At 53.5% G+C, this 18,810-nt stretch overlaps 3 protein-coding genes across 3 annotated transcripts; all 3 read left to right on the forward strand.

Moving 5' to 3' along the window:
* PC9H_004459 (uncharacterized protein) lies at window positions 1-1,239 on the forward strand (the record flags this gene model as incomplete). Its single annotated transcript, XM_036774043.1, has 1 exon — window positions 1-1,239. One exon carries the CDS (start codon window positions 1-3, stop codon window positions 1,237-1,239), a length of 1,239 nt encoding a protein of 412 aa, XP_036632545.1.
* Window positions 1,240-2,229: 990 nt separating this feature from the next.
* On the forward strand, window positions 2,230-2,787 carry PC9H_004460 (uncharacterized protein; the record flags this gene model as incomplete). Its single annotated transcript, XM_036774044.1, has 1 exon — window positions 2,230-2,787. One exon carries the CDS (start codon window positions 2,230-2,232, stop codon window positions 2,785-2,787), a length of 558 nt encoding a protein of 185 aa, XP_036632546.1.
* A 12,932-nt stretch (window positions 2,788-15,719) lies between these two features.
* Window positions 15,720-18,018, forward strand: NRG1 (transcriptional repressor; the record flags this gene model as incomplete). Its single annotated transcript, XM_036774045.1, has 2 exons — window positions 15,720-15,952; window positions 16,029-18,018. 2 exons carry the CDS (start codon window positions 15,720-15,722, stop codon window positions 18,016-18,018), a joined length of 2,223 nt encoding a protein of 740 aa, XP_036632547.1.
* Between the last annotated feature and the right edge of the window lie 792 nt (window positions 18,019-18,810).

Raw genomic sequence — 18,810 nt, forward strand, 5'->3', positions numbered from 1 at the left:
ATGACCAAGTCTCCTGACCAATCGACCCACCCCAGCGACCTCTGTCAAGGAATCCCTCATCTGAGGTCGTTCAGACTCACTTCTCAAGGCAAGTTCGACATCGAGCCAGGGAAAGGAGGTCCTCAGGACGATGCCGCCAGGGCCGCCCTAGCCAACCGTATCACTCAACTTGCTCTGCGATCCTGCGGACTGAAGTACCCTTCCCATATGCCCAACGTCCTGACTTCATTGTCCCTCAACATCCCCCTTCGTCAGCCCTATGTGGATTTCCGTAGCATGCTTCTTTCCACGAGCGCCCTGAAAACTCTCATTCTGGTGGAATCTCTCCCTTGGCTACTCCCCGGCTCCGCTCTTCCCCCGATGGTACAGTCTCCAACGTGCGGTGCCAAGATTCAAGACCTCCCTGCCTTGAAGTTGCCCACAAACCGGGATAATTGCCACGCCTACCCATTAAGCCTCCCTAGGACTCTTCGGGAACTCATCGTCCACGACCGAGGACTTTACTGCATCCCGTTCTTCGCCGCCATCGACTGCCGACTTTCTAAGCTGGAAATACAATGCAAAGCCGACGGTTTCAATCCGCTGTCTTTGTTTCAGAATGCTGCACGCTTGCTCCTTCCAATGCCCAAGAGCCCCTTCAGCGAGTTATTGGTACGTTCGAAGACCGACCAATTCATCGTCCAGTGCTCGCGCTCTCGCCCTTCGCGTAGCTACAGTCCTATGAGGGGTCGTGTCTCCAAACCGGTGCTCTCTATTGCTGTCGGTTTCGACGACGACAATGCCGAGTCTCCCATATCTGCGGTCTACGACGAGATCCTCGCTATGGCGGTGCGAGCTCTACCTCTCGCGGCAGTCCGCCGTCTCTGCGCCGACTTCCACATGAATTTCAAAGCCGTCTGGTTTCGTGGACTCTATCATTACCTACGGGACCTCCAGAGCATCACCTTGCGCCAGGGCGCTATCGACGGGTTCGTGCAAACCCACCTCTGGATGGCGCAGAACGACATCCTGGTGCAGGTGATTCCCTTCACAAGCCTGCAGAGCGTGTTTGCGGACTGGGACAGCCGATGGCCGCGGGTCTGGGGCGACGTAGACAATATTCTGAGATATCACAACTATGGCGGCGTTTTCCCGGTCCTCTTCAATCTTGGAGAATACGCAGAGGGCTTCGTCGGACCCAGGGGAACCGAATCCGAATTTGTGGGCGGTGTAGTTGCCAGCGGGCGCATGGCGTGCTGAGATCTGACAGGTAGTTCATGCGTTTATGATGGCTAGGATCGTTTTCTCGTTTGCCAATATAATGTGATTTAACCCGGTGAAACTTGCAGGAGAGTGGGTTGCCTCAAAACCAACCCGACAAAAGAACATGGTGCACGCAGATGATGTCACGAGCGCCCAAGAGCAACTTCTCTACCGCTTCTTCCCATCCCGCGCCCGTCCAATGTACGATTTTACGATTACTCACTGTTCCCTGTTGGAAGGGAGATACCGCGTTAGATTTGTTACTTCTGGCCTTGCAACGACGATGGTATCAGAGGGATTGATGACATGCTTCGAGTCCTAGAAGAGAGGAAACGTACAAGACCTTGGATCTATTCTTGCTCACCAAGGGACCCATGGACGGGGAAGGTGTAAAGTATGAAACCTCTGGTTGTAGAAATACAGCATCCCCCGTCCAACACGCGCTCCGAAGTCAGTGCCCTAGGTCATCACCACCTCCCCTTCGGAAGGAACTTTTCTGTATTCGTCTGTCGGCTCTGCGTGAATCCCTGGACGCAGTGGCACTTCTTTTTTATCTACTAACATAACTTCGTGCGTCCCGCCACCCGAAGAAGGCAAAGGCCGCAATCCTCTCCCTCCCATATGAAATCCTTTGCCACACTTTCAAGCTGGCGGTCGCAGATCTTGATCACACCATAATCAACACCAAAGCGAACTATCGCACCCTCGTTGATTTCAGCCTCGTAAATAAGCACTGGAACGCCGTCGTCAACCATCTTGGAGCAAAATCCAAATTACTGGTGACTCGAATGCGCTACAAGAGGTTCTCGAGCGAAGCCGAGCAGTTCCCCTCATCATCGACTGCCCAGCTTCAGATAACGTCGACCCGGCTGAGACGCTCCTCTCCCTCAATATGTTGCTTCCTAACTTGCAGCGCATCCAGTATCTTGAATACGAGTCTCACCACCAGAACCTTTGCACGCACCGGCCTCCCAGCTTGATGACGATATGGTAACTCGGCTTCCTGCCAATATATTCGGTGGAACGCAAGCCCCATTGTTGGATTTCTTATTCCTCAGCGGAATCAAACTGCCTTCATGGTCGTCGCATATCTTCCACAACCTTACTGCCCTGTTCCTGGACACGCAAGACCGCTCAACATTCGCCGAACTCTCAAGTGCACTACGCAACATGCCAGGCCTCCATACCCTCGTCCTATCGAACTGTCTTCCACTAGATACACCACTAGGCGTCGGCCTCGCCCATCCACAAAAGGCTCGGCTGCTCAACCTCACACGTGTTGACCTTTGCGAGTCTGAGCACGTCTTAGCCTTCCTTCCTTTTCTGAAGGCAGTACAAATAGTGCCTCTCGAAATGGAAGTCTCCACAACGTTGGGTTGTCGTAATGAACTGCCGTTTGACGCCCGGGTGGCGCTCTTGGACGCTTGTATAGAGGCCCTCACCCCTCATATCGTGAATTCGGGCGGAGCGCGGCTGTATACTAAAGGGTGTGATGTGTATCTGTCGCAGCGCTCTCCTGTTCACTCGCACACATTCTACATTTAGGTGTTGCGTGTCAAGAGGGCCACAAATGCAGTCACTTTAGGCTGTAACTAGAGCTGATTCATTTGGCGCTTCGGCAGCCGTATCTTCAATCCTCGCTGTAGGCGAGAGAGGGGTCCTGTCTTCTTTGCTCTCTTATTTAAGGCCATGCCTATATATGTCGATTGACCACTGTGGTTTAGAACTCTTACTTTATTCATTGTATATGGATCGAGCATTAGCTTGCTCACTTCTGTATTCATGTTTATTCTACCATATACACTTTATATTGGGATTAAAATAAAATATGAGGGGTAGCCGGTACCCCTAAGCAGCGGGCCGATCACCAAAAATAGAAATTCAACATCGTAACAACTTACTGTAAACGTAACCTCCATCTCGCGATAATTAGCTCTCAGGTATCTCTCCTATAAGTCTTCGATGTGTTGGCCATATTAAACAATGTGAACTCCAGATAACATTCTCCTTCACACGTCCCAATTGAACGATGGCAGATGGCAACTTCATGAGGACTTTTTATCATGATGTTCAATCGATTCAATAAGCCCTTCGAACAGACTAGTACAGAAGATGCGGTGAAGAGTGCCTCGTGACACCATTAACGGTTCACAGAAGCCATACTCGCTCCAGGGCTATGGCCATTCCATTCGCTTGTCTCCGGGCTGACGAAGGTTATATATAGATTGCTATATGGACGAGAGAATCCTCAGGCCTCGTGTATCGTGGTGGAAGTAAGTACGTGTAGTGTATCCCTTGAAGCGAGCTAAACGTCTAGTCCTAAGATCCTAAGATTTAACGCTCTGGGACTTCGTGTATCAAGGTCCCGAGTGGTTGCTCCTGGCCAGCCCCATTCTACGCCATTGACAAATGGGTAATCTTTCACATCGTGAGTCTTACATATTCTCATTATCTTAGGATAAGTACTTAGCTAGGGGAAGCCGAAGCATGCTAAGACCTGGGATGAAGGCGTCGCTACCACGAATCTTTCTGCAAATACCACGTTGGCGAGCGGTGCTTCTACGAACTCCCAATCTGCTCCATCTAATCAAAGAGATAATCCCACAGCATTACACGGTGTGCTGAACCACCTCACCATTTTCGGGAAACGGCTACGATGTTTAATTTAGACACGGGGATCTCCCGTTGGATGGTGCATATGGATGCGGAAGTCGAAGTGCAGGGTCCACATGAACGGTTGAAATGACAGAAAGTGATCGCCGCGTTGGTGCCCACGATCTGGCACGGATACCGGCGGCATGACCAGTAAGATCTTAGCCATCTAACTCTTGATATGATCGCTGACTATTGGGAGCTTAGTATTCGTTCAGCATCAGAGCTCGGTGCCTAGTACCTACGATGCCTTTGGCTCAGGAGTTTCTCCTGCCTCCCACAGGAATCAATATCGTGTCATCAACATGTCGAAATGGTTTCATTTCATCCTTCGTATGTGACCGTCAACTACCGTTGTGCTTTGATGAGCGTCTGAACTGTGAAATGTCATAGGACACCCATATCGCCTTCTTGCCGGTGTTTTCGATTCACATAGTACGCGAAACTCCCACCTCCCCGAATAGGATCGAAGGAGAGATGGAAGCAATGACCGGTCATTTTGAGTACTTTCGCACCCCCGCTCTCTGTGGAACTCCATTTCGACGTTTGGGATCTTGCATAGTTGCCGCGCTAATGCGGGCATAGATCGGGGAGATGAAATGACTACACTGTATGGTACGCTGTTCTTTAACGATAACCCTCCCCTGATATACGGTGACGCTTGATCAATGAGGTCGGACCGAATGACGTTGATAGTCCTTACGCAAACCACATACGCGGGGCCGATTCATGATATCTATACGCCAGAGCGTCCCATGCTTACAGCCAGTTATCTTTCACATCATCGAGGAATATGACCTGTCCCCATCATGCTGAACTGTTTCGTCACCAGTTGAACATATTCTGGGAATGGGTCTCAGCCTGCTTCAACAGGTGCGTTCCCATCACCTTTGTCGTGTTGGACTTGGCTTTAAATATAGTTCACTGCGCCTAATTTTTCGCAGATTCACCCTCCATTAGATAGGCCGCAAGGAAAGCTTCCGCCGTCACTTCACCGTTGCAATACCGATTATTCGCAGGGGGTCTGTGTTCCAGATGTTAAGAACGTGTACGGCGTCATTTTAGCGGATCTCGCCCACCCCTTTCTGGCTGGGCTGCACTGGTATGTGACTTCCTAACCCACGAACCTCGTTTACTGCCTAGAACAGGGTCGAGGAGGTTAATCTATGATCAAATCAAGTGAGATACGCGACTATATGAAGATACGATGGCGCTCGTGCACCGCCGGGACGGATCAGTCGGTACGAAAGTCCCCAAGGATAATTGATAGTATCCGCAGAGTTTCTTCTTCGAACTAATCTGCGGTCGTATGATGTGGCGGCGTTGAAAGTAGTAAGACGGCGAGAAGAGAGGGCCAATGAGGATTAAACCCGCAGTGTTCCAAGGTGCGCCTCTTTCAATAGTTTTATGTACTGCGCAAGTTGATCTAATGCAATGTCATTTATTTTAGCACATGAGGGACCAACGTTCATACGCTTGGTGGCGCCTTATATCCGATTGCTCATTCGGGATATCATACCGTTAAACCAAATACAGGGGCCTGCTGGCCTTGTTATAGCGCTCAGATCTAACGGTCGTCTTTCAATAAGCTCACATCGCCTGTTGGTACATGTTCATCTCGGGGGGATCCGAATGACCGTTTGGAATTTGGTCCGACTACTGCAGGCTGTCTTTCGAAAGTCGGATCACCGCATCGTAGTCATTGCAGGTTCGTTGAAAGGCATGGATAAGTCTGCGGGACTGTCTGCTATGTCGTGTGAAGGTCACTTCCCATAGCGTTTCGGTAAGTCCACCCTACCGCCGGGAGCTCAACCTTCCCTTGATCGCCGTGACCATACTTACCTTGGTGATCAAGTATCCTGTGCGCTCATGGGAATGCACTATCTGACGCACCATGCTCTCGGGAGGACCCTATGGAATAAGTCGCCGATAACATTCAGACTTCCCGCCGGCGCCCTGCACAATCAATACTCTACAGACATATCTAGGAACGTGCACCTGCGTTCTCCTTGATTGCACCCTCACCCATAGTCGCTGAACGAGTTTGCATTACGTGCATATCGGACGCCAGGCACCCCGTGCGATCATGGGCTGGGCGAGGAAACCGTTGAAGGTACTACGTGCGTAAGTCCTGATTCATCGGTGTTCCTCGTAATCATTTTCGTTCTCACCATGTCCCCTAAGATAGCATAGCCGTACTCCCTTCTAACTCAAATCGGAGGTGACGTGAGTCTACAAAATGGCATGGAAAGCTTTCAATAGCTTTTGTCAGATGGTACGATCAACGAACATCGGCAATGGCAGAGTGTGTGAGATATCACTCGATTTCGGGCCGGCCTTCTGTTGGCAGGAGACACGAGTTCGGGGGCTGCACCGCTGATAACGAATTGGCTGCACTTGTGGAATGTCAGAAGCTTCCCCGAACGAAGCTGGTAGATGCCGAGGACCTCTTCGAAGGATTGAACGGGAGTTGCTCCACTCCTTTAGTCCCAAAACAACCTGCCGAATGGTAGGCAACCTGGTGCCCCCCTCGTACCATTCATTCATATTATGAGAACGCGAGAACGCCGTCGAAGGATGTGGATAGCATTTGAAATTGGGACATGTCTACTTCTCAAGTAGTTCTTCACAGGAGCGGCACTTACCGCCGGTCTTGATGAACCCCTTGAATAGGCAGGGTTCCGTGTGGTCCCGCTCAGGTTAAGGTTTGCTAGCTGTGTGCTAATTGAGCTGCATTGGACGAGACGGTAGATCAGCTGTCAATAAGTATGAAAGCTGTTGGGCCTTGATCCTTAGATTCTTGCATGTTAGAGTTGGGAAATGAGGCCATCTCGTCTGATAGAACCCTTGTACGTGTTACGTCCGGAAAATGAGCAGGTGCCGTAGGTTCCGAGAAGCAGCTATCGACATCTCCCGTATAGGCCAAGAATACGATAGAATGCATGCAAACTTCTGTCCTCTTCTGAGGACGGAAATCAGATCAAGACGGAGGGATGATGATTTGACTCCTCACAGGGATAAGGATGCGTTATCCGAGGCGTGGACCGGCGGCATCAAGCATGCTGTTACCATCATGTGGTGCGGAGGTGGAGGGAGAGAGGACATCATCGAGCCTCACGGAGATGAGTAATTTGAGACAGAGATAGCTACGCAGGTCGTAGTCGTAGTATTGAAATGCACCTTGATCGATGTGAATTCGGCACCACACGCTCCCGCAACGACAAGGATGGGCCCGACCAAACCCAACATCAAGTGTTGCCGTAAGCCCCATACGCCTTCCGCCAATTTCTTTCGTGGTCAATGTCGGAGAACGTCGGATATGGATGTTACTTATCGGCAATCCAGGTTCGGTGGCATTTCATTTCCCCTCAAATCATCGACGCTGTGAATTGTTTTGAGACTCGCTTAACATGGGCGCTGGCGTGGCGTGTGTAGAGTGCGAATCCAGAACGAGGTGGATGAATGTAAAGGAACCATGCGGATTTCCTGGGAAGTCTGAGGGGATACAGCGGAATGCCCAGTATATGGTGGAACTCTCCACAGAGGGTATACTAGAACATAGGGTTGTATACGGCTACAGGAAACCAGTTGAAACTTGCCGTCGGTTCATGGGGAAAGTGAGCCTGAGGATCGGTCCTAGACACGATCCTGTGGGGTGGCCCTCAACCAACACTTTGTCGATGTGAGCAGTACGCAAATCCTCACCACATGCCCACTCGTCGTCCAACCTCGCAATGAGCACCGCCGTCAGTGAGATGCCACGAAATAGTCCCCGTTTGTATTCGCCCGCCCAGTAAGTTCCCGACTTGCCGAACATCCACCTTTTTTATCTGGTTCCGCTTTTCTCGAGGATGTGTACAGATGTGTGCGTGTGAACACCTTCAAGATTTGGACCCTACAAGGGTCCTAGCTTGATGTGGCCTGAACCATTGATGCGTAGCTTATCATTTTACCCTTAGCAAACCCTGATACGGTCACCATTGCGGCACCTGCACCCTGTTGAGATCTTGGACCAGATACGGAGAAGGACCTGAGCACCCTGCCTCGAAGCCGCCCAGCGACCCCGCCCCCCGCAATATTGACCTTAAGGGAGCATCGAGCATCCCTCTGAGCTCGAGGGTCCAACTCTCCTTCCCGTCGACGTCGACCATCCTCGGTCCCGTATCCTCCAGGCCAACGCTTCGGGCGATCTGCTGGCATCGAATTCGTTCGTGACCTTATCAACGTTTCAAGGCACTATTTGGAGCCGGTATGCTCTTGTTTTCGTCGTTGTTGTGTTGTGGGTGTAACATGGCAGGCTTCATGGATCGTGATTGGTGCGTCCCAATCCGCGTTGTGGCGCATCAATTATCGAATTTCACACAGGTTTGATGTAAAGACTCCGACTCTGTAACAGGTGTCCACTATCTCTGCTAAGTCACTTATCGCTTCGAATCGCTTCAAGAGTCAAGATGGTACATGCACAAGCGTGAAACGTAAGTTGTTAGTCTACCAAAACGACAAGTCCCGACGTTAACCACGATAATTGACTCCTGATCCAGATCATTCAAGTACTGTTTGTGGAGACGCCGCGACGCGAGTCTGGCGCAAGTCGCCACATTCTCCTTTCCGTAATGATCATTCAAAATCGATTCCAGTCATTTCGGTTCTTGAGTAAGACTTACACCATGCAATCAGAAAATATCCACGGTGCCCAGCAGATATGGGCGAGAGCTCTGACAACGATCTATGGGGAAATTGGAATTTGCGCGGAGTATGGACACGGACCATATAACCATATCCACCATTATCTGGATTAGAGGGGCAGGCGGGGGAGGTGCAAGAATTCATAAAAAAGAACTAGGTTGCGTTTGGGATGGCGATGGCGAACGCGTGACGGGACGGGCGGTTCATGTGCACGACATCGCAACAAGGCCACACCGGTAGAAACTGATCTAGTCACGAGTGGTATCCTCTGGCTCTCCGCGATGCAATTGCAATTTTACGAGTACTTGGCCAGTCCTTAGTCACCAATTGACGAGGATGTTCCGAGGCCTGGTGTTCAAGCAGCGACCAGCCGCCAGTCGACGACCGCCTTCAAGGCCTGAAACAACAATGCGTTTCCGACGAGGCCGTAGAACGAAAGCCTGGTCGCTTGCGCGTAGACATCATATTACCATGTTCATAAATGCGAACTTCATCGGCAAGTTCGGTTGATTCCCCCCACTCGCTTGTATCGCCTTCTGATTAGAACCCCTTGCAGCTGCTTGCTCATTTACTTGCTCGAGGCTCGCGATCGCCTACCCGTGACGACACGTATATCGATCGTATCCTCGACGTACCCCGCTCGCTTGTGGCTTCGAGACCTAGGAACATAGAACTACGTAGAATCGCGACGGACTTCTCAACCAGCCCGCAGGATGATGCATCAAAACTGGATAGCCTCCAACACAATTTCGTCGCTGAGTTCCTGGCCAACGCGCGCGGTTTTCTATGCCATCCAACATCCTGGCGCGCGCACGACTAAGCACCTAGCTAATTGCACGTATCCAGTTATCCAGCGAACCCGCAAGGACCTCGTGCGTTGATCAGCTACCAGCACCGCGCTCAGTCTCATGACGTGACCAGTCGCCTTAGCCCCTGCCCATAAACGTCCCATTGTGCAGACGCACCCTTCGCTGGGTTCGTAGAACCACGAACGTCCGTGATTGCGATTGGTGATTGGGCTGGCTGATCATGATTGGCGATTGGCGATTATTCAGGTCGCCTAAACGCTCCTAAACGGTCGCATTAATGCATTTTACATAGTCTAGACTCTAGACGCGACTCGCATTCTCGGAATTCCAATTATCTGGATCATTTGGGACGCAACAACTAACGATCAGTGATGTGCTGATGATGGAGGTGATCGAGGACCTAGGAGTGAAAAAATCGAGGGTGAATATCGATTATCTCTCTTTAAATTCCTTTCTTTCTTTCTTTCTTTCTTTCTTTTCTTATCCCTTTCCTTTTCTGTCTCTCACTTCTTTTCTGATTCGGAAGCTCGACAGGTCACCGTCTCCCGAGGCGAACAACTAGCTAGCGTACCTAAGTAAGTCTCCGTCGCGGACTCGTAACCTTGGACCTCCTGCTGGCTCTTGCTGAAGCGCCCACCATTGATTGGGACTAGATATCGGGAGAATGCAATCGCCGTTGCGCTATGATATTTTGATATTTCGATATATCATATGTGGTCTTAGCCTACCAATCATATTCTCCCTGGTGAGCAACCAGTAAGCGTTCGCCTGACTTTTGTTAATACGCCGATGCGCTGACTTACTCACCCGCCTATATCTTAGTCTTAGTATCATCCACGCGCACGCCGCATAATACGTATGTAGCACCACGTTGTTGCCTATATTTAGGCACCTGCAAGAACCACGTCGACGCTCTCCCGCTCCCGCGAACAACAATAAAGTGGGTTATAGCGCTAGCGCCGACGCCAGCAGCGATCTACGACCTTGTGCAGATCCAAAATACGTTTACCCTAGTCGTGGTAAGTAGCAAGTAGCTTTGCGCGTGTGCTCACTAGCTAGTCCTACCCAAGGCCGGGCTCCACCAGTCCGGGTCCAATGACCAATACGCCCGGCTCGCCCGCCACTATCTCCCACTATTCACTATCGATAATCGAATGCTCTATCAGACAGTATCTCCGAATATACATGGACGCAATCCCGCGTTTCTCATTGGCACGCCCAACGCTAATGAAAACACCGCAGTGGAGTCTAGCAACCCAATTCGCAGCCCCACATAGGCTAACCTAGAATAACAATAACTTACAGCACTCTGGCAGCCACATCGCTGGGATGGTTGATAGCAGTATCCGAGACCCTCCGATGCTACGACGTTGCATAGCCCGGTAGACGATTCTTCACGGGAGCCTAAGCTGTGTACGCTCGCCGCCCGCCGTTGAGTGAATGCTTGCCCCTCGTGCCTCCGTCAACGATGTACGCTCTCCCACCCTCCAAGCTTTGAGCCAGCCGCAAGCCGACCCCCAAAATACCTGCGAGTTATGACATACGAGATATCCTCACTCAGTATAGCCTTCGCAGGCTGCCAGCAGTCGTAAGGTAGCATCTCAAGTCTGTCCGCAAATTCCATATGATCCTCTTTCTCGTTCCGACCAAGACTAACAACTAAAAACATGCAAACACCCTATAATACCCTAGCTGTTCGGTGGGGGCGGCTGGGAGCGACTATGCGACTATGCGACTATGTCGGACGTCCACTACTTTGTGACGGCTAACGAATAACGAGTATCGAGTAGCGACTACTGGTGCCGCCTAACATCGACGGGCGCCCACACCCCATTCACCCATTCACCCGTTCATTCATGCGCTATTCGCTACGCAACAGCGTTCCTCGCACCTCGCATGCGACCACGACTCGCCATCCCGCGAACTGTGCTACGTAGGCGGCGGGGGCGTTACCCACTAACATACTCGCAGGCGTCCGAGAGAGTCCGCGTAAACGAAGACAAGGCGATGCGAAAGCAGACACCGCAGCATACGCATAGATGGCTGCGTCTACGTCCACGCCCACGCCCACGCCCCGCACTCAATGAAATCTCAACGTCCAGCGTGAACATTCCGATATTCCGATATTCCGATATCGCGCAGACGCCAGCCTGCCCCTGCGTCTGCGTCTGCGTGGCCTTCCGCGAACCGGTCTAGCGCACTAGCTCTCGCCGGCGGACGTCACTGGCATCGGCGGCGACGCTAGCTCCGACGACGACGACGCAACAGCAGGTTCGGGGTTCCGGGGAGCTAGCTGCTAGCGCCTTAGCGCCAGCGCGAGGTACGCCGCACGAGGGGTAGCGAGTGATGTGGCGGTGACCCGCGAAGCTACCACCGCCGTGACATACCACCCCATACCATACTACCCCATACCATACCATACATACCATACCATACATACCATACATACCATACATACCAGATCGGACTATGTATGTACATGTCATGCCGGGCGACTGCGCTAAGACAGGACTACGAACTACGAGACTTAGCAGTCACCGCAGAGGTATCACTTAACAGGCAGGGTGGCTCTGGCTAAGGTTCTGCAGGGCGCCGACTATGAATTCTGGCGATGATGCTATGATATCCTCCATCATGCATTAGCAGTCGAGCGGGTGAACAAACATCCGAACATCCCGCTATTCGTGCGTCATGCCCATACTCGTCAGTATATTCGCACCGCATAATCGACGTGCACCCGGACAACAAGCTCAGGCTATGGCCCTGTACATACATTTACATTTGCACGTCTTCTCGCTATATTATATTATATTATGTTATGCCATGTTATCATCATCGTTGATACACTTCTACCTATTAATCACTTACACTTGCAATGCCGTCACCTGTCTGCTACTACCATAAGTATGCTACGGGCGGAGGGGTACTCGGATCTGCAGGGGTTTGGGCGGCGAATCTGCGAATCTGCGAATCTCACCCTCGGACCACATGCGAAGATTGCCTTCGAACGCGCACAGGCACTTGCTTATATTTACTCGCTCCTGGCTTACCGCAACGTCAGCATACAACATAACACCCAGGGCGTATACGTATACGTATACCTGCATCGGGCGCGAAGGCCGCCCATTCGACGCTGCATCAATATTAGCCTTCGAAATTTCAACCTTCATACACAACCTTCATACACAACCTTCATGCTTCATACGCAACCTTCGTATTCCGTACATAGACAGTAACAGTAACAGTAACATTAACATTAACATTAGCCACTTGAGGAGCACCAGTTAGGGTTAGTTGACTAGGCGACAGATTAGCTCCGCTGCGCACTAGTCGAATCTTCTCACCTCCTCACCTCCTCCTCTTCTTCTTCTTCGCGTACCTCAGTACCTCACCAATATGCGCGTGCCTTCTCTCCTCTTCTCCTCTTCTATTCTTCTACTCTTCTATTCGGCTCAGCGCCCAATAACCCAATATATGCGCACAACGAGGATCAGCAGAACGAACAATAATGCATAATGCACAATGCTATAATGCTATAATGCTTCCCCGCGTCCCCTAGGTGCCCCTTTCATCCTTTCATCTTCCCCCTCCCTTGCCCATCCCCTTTTCACCATCCCTCCATCCCTCCATCCCTCCATCCCCCCATCCCTCCATCCTACTACAAACTACATACTACTACAAACTACATAGCAGCACAGCCTCCATCGATCATCATTTCCCGCCCACGGAGCCGCAGGCCTACAGCCAGGGTCCGTCGAGAATGATCTCCGGACGTACATAGGTATATATGTACGTATCGTATCTAATCGCGCGCTCATCCACTGATTCAATGATCCAATGATTCAACGATGAGGCGGTGTGCAGTATGCGTTGTGCATTATGGCAGTGCCTTCTTCGTGGCATCATCGCATCGTATAGGAGTATAATCCTATAATCGTATAGGAGTATGGTCGTATGGTCGTATAATCGTATACTCGCATTCGTACGATTATACATGTACACTCAGTACTGAACAACGAATCCGGGGCGACGGTCTTAAGCTTGCACTGGTCTTGTACTCCGACGCAAACGCAAGCGTGGCTTGTAGCGTGCAGCGTAGCGTCGAACTCTCGTGCGTTCGTGCACCACGACGCGCTATGCGCTATGCGCTATGTGGCACGCACGCACGCATCGCGAGACGCGTCCAACCGAGTGCGGAGTGCGGAGTGCACAGCCCGCTTTTACGGTGTCCTGCACTGTTGCACTGTTACGCTGTTACGCTGGTGCATGTTGGGCGTGGTGAGCGTGTAAGGCAGTGTTTGCCGTTGGTAGGTCGGTGTGTTGGTATCGGGAGCAATGCAGGTGCGGATAGGAGGAAAGCAATTAGTGTCGCTGTGTCATTGCGTCATTGTGTCATGCACAGACACGCGCGCGCGTACTACGTACTACTTACAACGCACGTATACGCGCTATGCCGCCATACCGGTGCCGCAAGGCAGTCTCGTCAGATGGCTAAAATGGTTAGAATACACCACCCATACTCGTAGACGACCGGACACGTCCAGACTCCTGCGACTCGGCGAGGAACGTTGCACCGTGTCGCGATACGCAATACGAATACTCGAGAGTTCGACAGTCGTGTTTCGCGTTTCGTGTTTTGTTTTGTTTCACTGGTGCTGGTGCTGGTGGATCATGTCGTTATCGTTACACACTGGCTATAGCTGTAGAATCAACACATCGCCTATGGGACGATCAGGAGAGGGATCGCATCGAGGTACGGGGGGCTGTGTATCTATGTAAGTATGACGGTTATCCGTGGGGTAGGGTGGTATGGTAGGATTGCGTGAGTGTGAGGAGGTGAGTGAGGAGGCGATCATATGATGGTACGGTATGATACGGTACGATGGGTGAGTATGATGGGATGGGCAAGGGGTAAGTCAGGCTACGACTGATGCGATGGGTTACGAGTACGGGTACGGGTACGGGTACGAGGACAGGGATAGGGATAGGGTGTGTGAGTGTGAGTGTGAGTGCGAGTGTGAGTGAACTTGATTAAGCGCAGAACGGATCATTCTTCAAGGATGTTAGGATCGGAGTGATGCTGTTCGTTCGTTCGTTCGATTGATCGATCGTGTTACACTAGAGTCGGGATGAGGCAGGAGGCAGGAGGCAGGAGGCGGGAGGCGGGAGGCGGGGGCTGGTTTTTAGGCGCATGTGTATGTATGTGTAGTGGAGATGGAAGATGTTGATGTTGTTGATGTGCTACGCAGAACGGTATGTCGATGCGATGTCGCCGGAGCGCGTCCTCCACGTCCTCCACGCTCACACTAAAGTATTTTATTTTATGTAACGACACCGACACCGACACCGAACCCGACACCGAAATCGAAATCGAAAATCAAAATAGAAAACCCAAAATTGAATCAAATTGAATATATTCAACAAGTATCGTCTCATCCGTTCCGGACTCGGAGCATCGGGCGAGGCCCGATGAAACCACGTCAACGCGTCAACGCTCCATTTGGGCCTAAAGGTGCTTAGCGCCGGTGCGATAATCGCATTTGCGAATATTTGGTTTGGGTTTGGCTGGTTTGCGGGGTGCCTCGAGGCCTCGCGCACTCCCCGAGAGAGAGATCGGTGGATTGTGAATATTTGGATCTGTGTGACTGGATATTGGACGATAGGGGATGTGAGGATGCGAAAAGGAAAAGGAATGCGTGGAGGGAGGGAGGGGGGAGACGCGGGTGGGCAGATGGGGAGATGATGGGAAGATATGTTGACGGACGGCGACTGGCGTGCGTTGGACATGAGTGGCAGCAGATGCACGATTGACGAGTCCGGGAGATTAGGAGCCCAAAACACTTCGCATTGCAAAGCCGGGAGTCTGTGCGCAAGATGCAGATCTGGGAGGGCTCCTTGGTTGATCTCGATGTAAAACAGTCATTTGTCGTCTGTATAAGGAGATATTCCATCCCCAGCGGACTAGTCCCAATATATCCATCACGCGCCACTCTGCTGGGTCCACAATTCACATGCCCTCGTAAATGCATAATCGATAATTAATCACAAATGATAATGCGCGCGAAAATAATAGGTGAAAATAATAGTTTGGCAGGGATTGGGCTGAGAAGGGGAAAAGGCGAGGAAATACAAGTGAAAATAAGGCCGGTATGGATAGGACGTCGATCCCTTCTTATAATAAGGCGCACTTGCATCCCTGTCCTCCTCCACCGAGGGTCCCGTTATCCATTCCCTTTTTTTCGTGTTGCACTCCTCGTCCCCTACCCCGCCTTCGCCCTACTCGAGCCCATCAACACGTCATCGAGCCCATCGCCAACGCCGCAGGAGACGATGCCCGCCTCCTCTTCCTCGACATCCTCGTCCCAGTCCCCCGCCGCCTCCAGCACCAGCGCCTCGTCGCCTGCCCAGAAGAAGAAACACGTCTGCCCCACCTGCGAGCGCGCCTTCACCACCAGCGGCCACCTCGCGCGCCACTCGCGCGTCCACACCGGCGAGCGCAACCACAAATGCCCCTTCCCCGGCTGCGAGACTCGCTGTTCGCGCCAGGATAACCTCCAGCAGCAGTGCGTATTCCATTCCCTTTGCGCCCCTTGCGGTCGCTGTATGTAATGTCTGAAATTAATGCGTATGGTGAAATAGCTATCGTATCCATCTGTCCCCGGGCTCCCGCCGCTCGTCTTCGCGCTCGGCGATCGCACGCGCTATGAACGGCGGAAAACGCGGCTCGGCCGCTCTTGCACTTCAGCAGGCCCAGGCGGCGGCAGCCCAAGCAGCCGGCCTCGACCCGCACCACCTCTCCTCCTCCCAGCACCAGCTCCACGGCGGACCCCCCCACCTCTCGCCCGCCCTCTCCTCCTCCTCCTCCTCCCCCCACGCCCTGCACCACTCCCCCAACCCGAACCTCATCCCCCCGCCCCTCAGCGCACCCCCGGCCCTGGAACCCGCGCGATTATACCACCCCTCGCACCTGAGCACCGGGAACGGCTCGCTCTCCCCGCCCCCCGACTCCCCGCCCCCCCTCGCACAGGCGACGCTCCCCGCGACGATGCACGCGCACCACCCGCACGCGCACACCCACTTCTCGTCCTCCCCGCACGCGTCCGCGCAGGCGCAGCACTTCCCCGCCTCCTCCTCGCACTTCCCGTCGTCCTCGCAGCACCAGCACCCGCACCCGCACCAGTACGGGCGCGGGTCGAGCTCGCCCGAGATACCGTCGGGCTCGCCGTACACGCTGCACCACGCGCCGCATGCGAACGGGTACTCGTACCGCAGCGGCACGACGACGTACCAGGAGCAGTCCCAGGGCACGGGCGGCGCGGGCGGCGGCCAGTGCTACACGTACGTACACACCACCCCCATCACGCACCCGCACCCGCACTCCCCGCCCCTCCCGCACTCAAACAACAGCGCGCAAAACCAGAACCAGAACCAGAACCAGCACTTCACGTACCCCCCGCCCCCCGCGGCGTACCACCACGCGAACAACAACAACAACAACAACGCCACGCGCGGGAACAGCAGCGCGGGCGACGAGGGCTCGCTCCCCGGCTCGCCGGTCCTGCCCCAGTCGCTCTCCTCGCGCCACTCGATCTCGCACATCTCGCACCCGAATCCGGCGCATTACGCGCACCATAACCATAACCACAACCACAATCAGAACCACCACAGCCAGAATAGCTACGACCCCGGCTCGCCCACGTCCTCGCACTCGCACCCGTCCCCGTCCCTCTCGGGCCCGCCGACGCCCACGACGGGCGTATACCCCCACCATTCGCAGCAGTCGCACCACAGAGGCAGCCGCGGCGGCTCCGAGTCGCCCAACGGCTCGCCGAGCCTCCCCCCGCACGGCCTCCCCCCCACCAACACCAACACCAACACCAGCACCAACTCGGGCAACAACACCAACACCAACAACGCTAATGGCGGGCCGACGAGCCAGCCGCCCTCCCCCTCGTCGTCGTCCTCCGCGAACTCGACCGCCTCGCCGTACACGCCGACGCCGCCGTTCCAGGACGACACCGTCGGGATCAGCATGGGCAGCGGGCCGCTCGGGCTCGCGGGCGGCGGGGGCGTGTACGAGGGCGGGCTGATGGAGCAGCATAATCTGAGCATGGGCTCGATGAACTCGATGAGCTCGATGGGTGGATATGGTGGAGGCGTGGGCGGGGGTGCGTTTGGGCGGTTCGACTCCCCGCCCCCGGTGCTGGCGCCGATCCAGGAGGGGATGGTGTCGTCGGCGCAGTCGCGGCGCGGGTCGGTGATTGGCGGGGGCATGGACGGGCGGCCGGGGAGCGGCCACTCGACGGGCTCGCACTACTCGCAGCACCACCCCCAACAACACTCTCAACAACAACACTCCCAACAACACTCTCAACAACAACACTCCCAACAACAACAACACTCCCAACAACAACAACATAACCAGAGCCAGCAGCAGGGCCACTCCCCGACGTCGCCGCACTCGCCGTACCACGCGCACCAGCTCGAGTACCCGTCGTCCATGGGCTCGATGGGCGGGCTGGGGGGCATGGGCCTCGGGCTCGGGCCGGGCGCGTGGAAGGCGGATATGCGGGATATGAGGGATATGAGGGATATGAGGATGAAGGGCGTCGGCGCGCTGATCCAGTAGAGGTGCGGCGCGGCGTGCGGCGTGGTGTGGTGTGGGCGAGTGAGTTCGTGATTTGCTGAGTTCCTGGTTTCTGTGCGATGTGCGCTGCGATGTGCGATGTGCGGAGTTTTTGTTATACGTTATACCAAGCCACTGTCCACCATTCCCCATTCCACCATTCCCCACCATCTACCATCCCCCATTTCCCATCCCATCCCCCCCATCCCCTCCCCCGGCGCGTACCACCTACCATTTATGCTTGCTCGAATATATTATCTTCAGCGCTTCATTTCTTGGTTACTTTCCCTTTCCCTTTCCTCCCTTTCTCTCTTTTCCTTCTCTCTTCCCTTTCTCTCTTCCTCTCTCCTCACTCTTCCCTTTCTCTCTCTCTCTCTCTCTCGCTACTCTCTCTCTCTCTCTCTCGCGCGCGCGCGCTTCTCGCTTCTCGATCTGCCTACATACAATCTTGTACTCTGATATAAGTATCGTATCGTATGTACATATAACGTGTTTATACAGTATACGGAATACCTCACTGCGTCTACCTGCATACTTGCATACCTGCGTCCTCTGCTGTGGAGTGAGCAACTGGCGATGCATGCGATCGAGTGAGTGAGTGACCAGCCAATCAATTAACTTGAGAGTACTATAGCTAACTGAGCTAAGCATGCGACCTCCCCCGCTTCTCCGATGGCGTGTCTAACCGATGTGCCAAGCGATCACTGAGCAGTCAGTTGACGCGATTACATACATACAACATACAACACTGCGAGTCTGCGACGTCGTGCGACTGCGGGGTTGGGCAACCAGACA

The sequence above is a fragment of the Pleurotus ostreatus genome (genome assembly GCF_014466165.1).
Source record: "Pleurotus ostreatus strain PC9 chromosome Unknown scaffold_3, whole genome shotgun sequence".
Lineage (NCBI taxonomy): Eukaryota > Fungi > Basidiomycota > Agaricomycetes > Agaricales > Pleurotaceae > Pleurotus > Pleurotus ostreatus.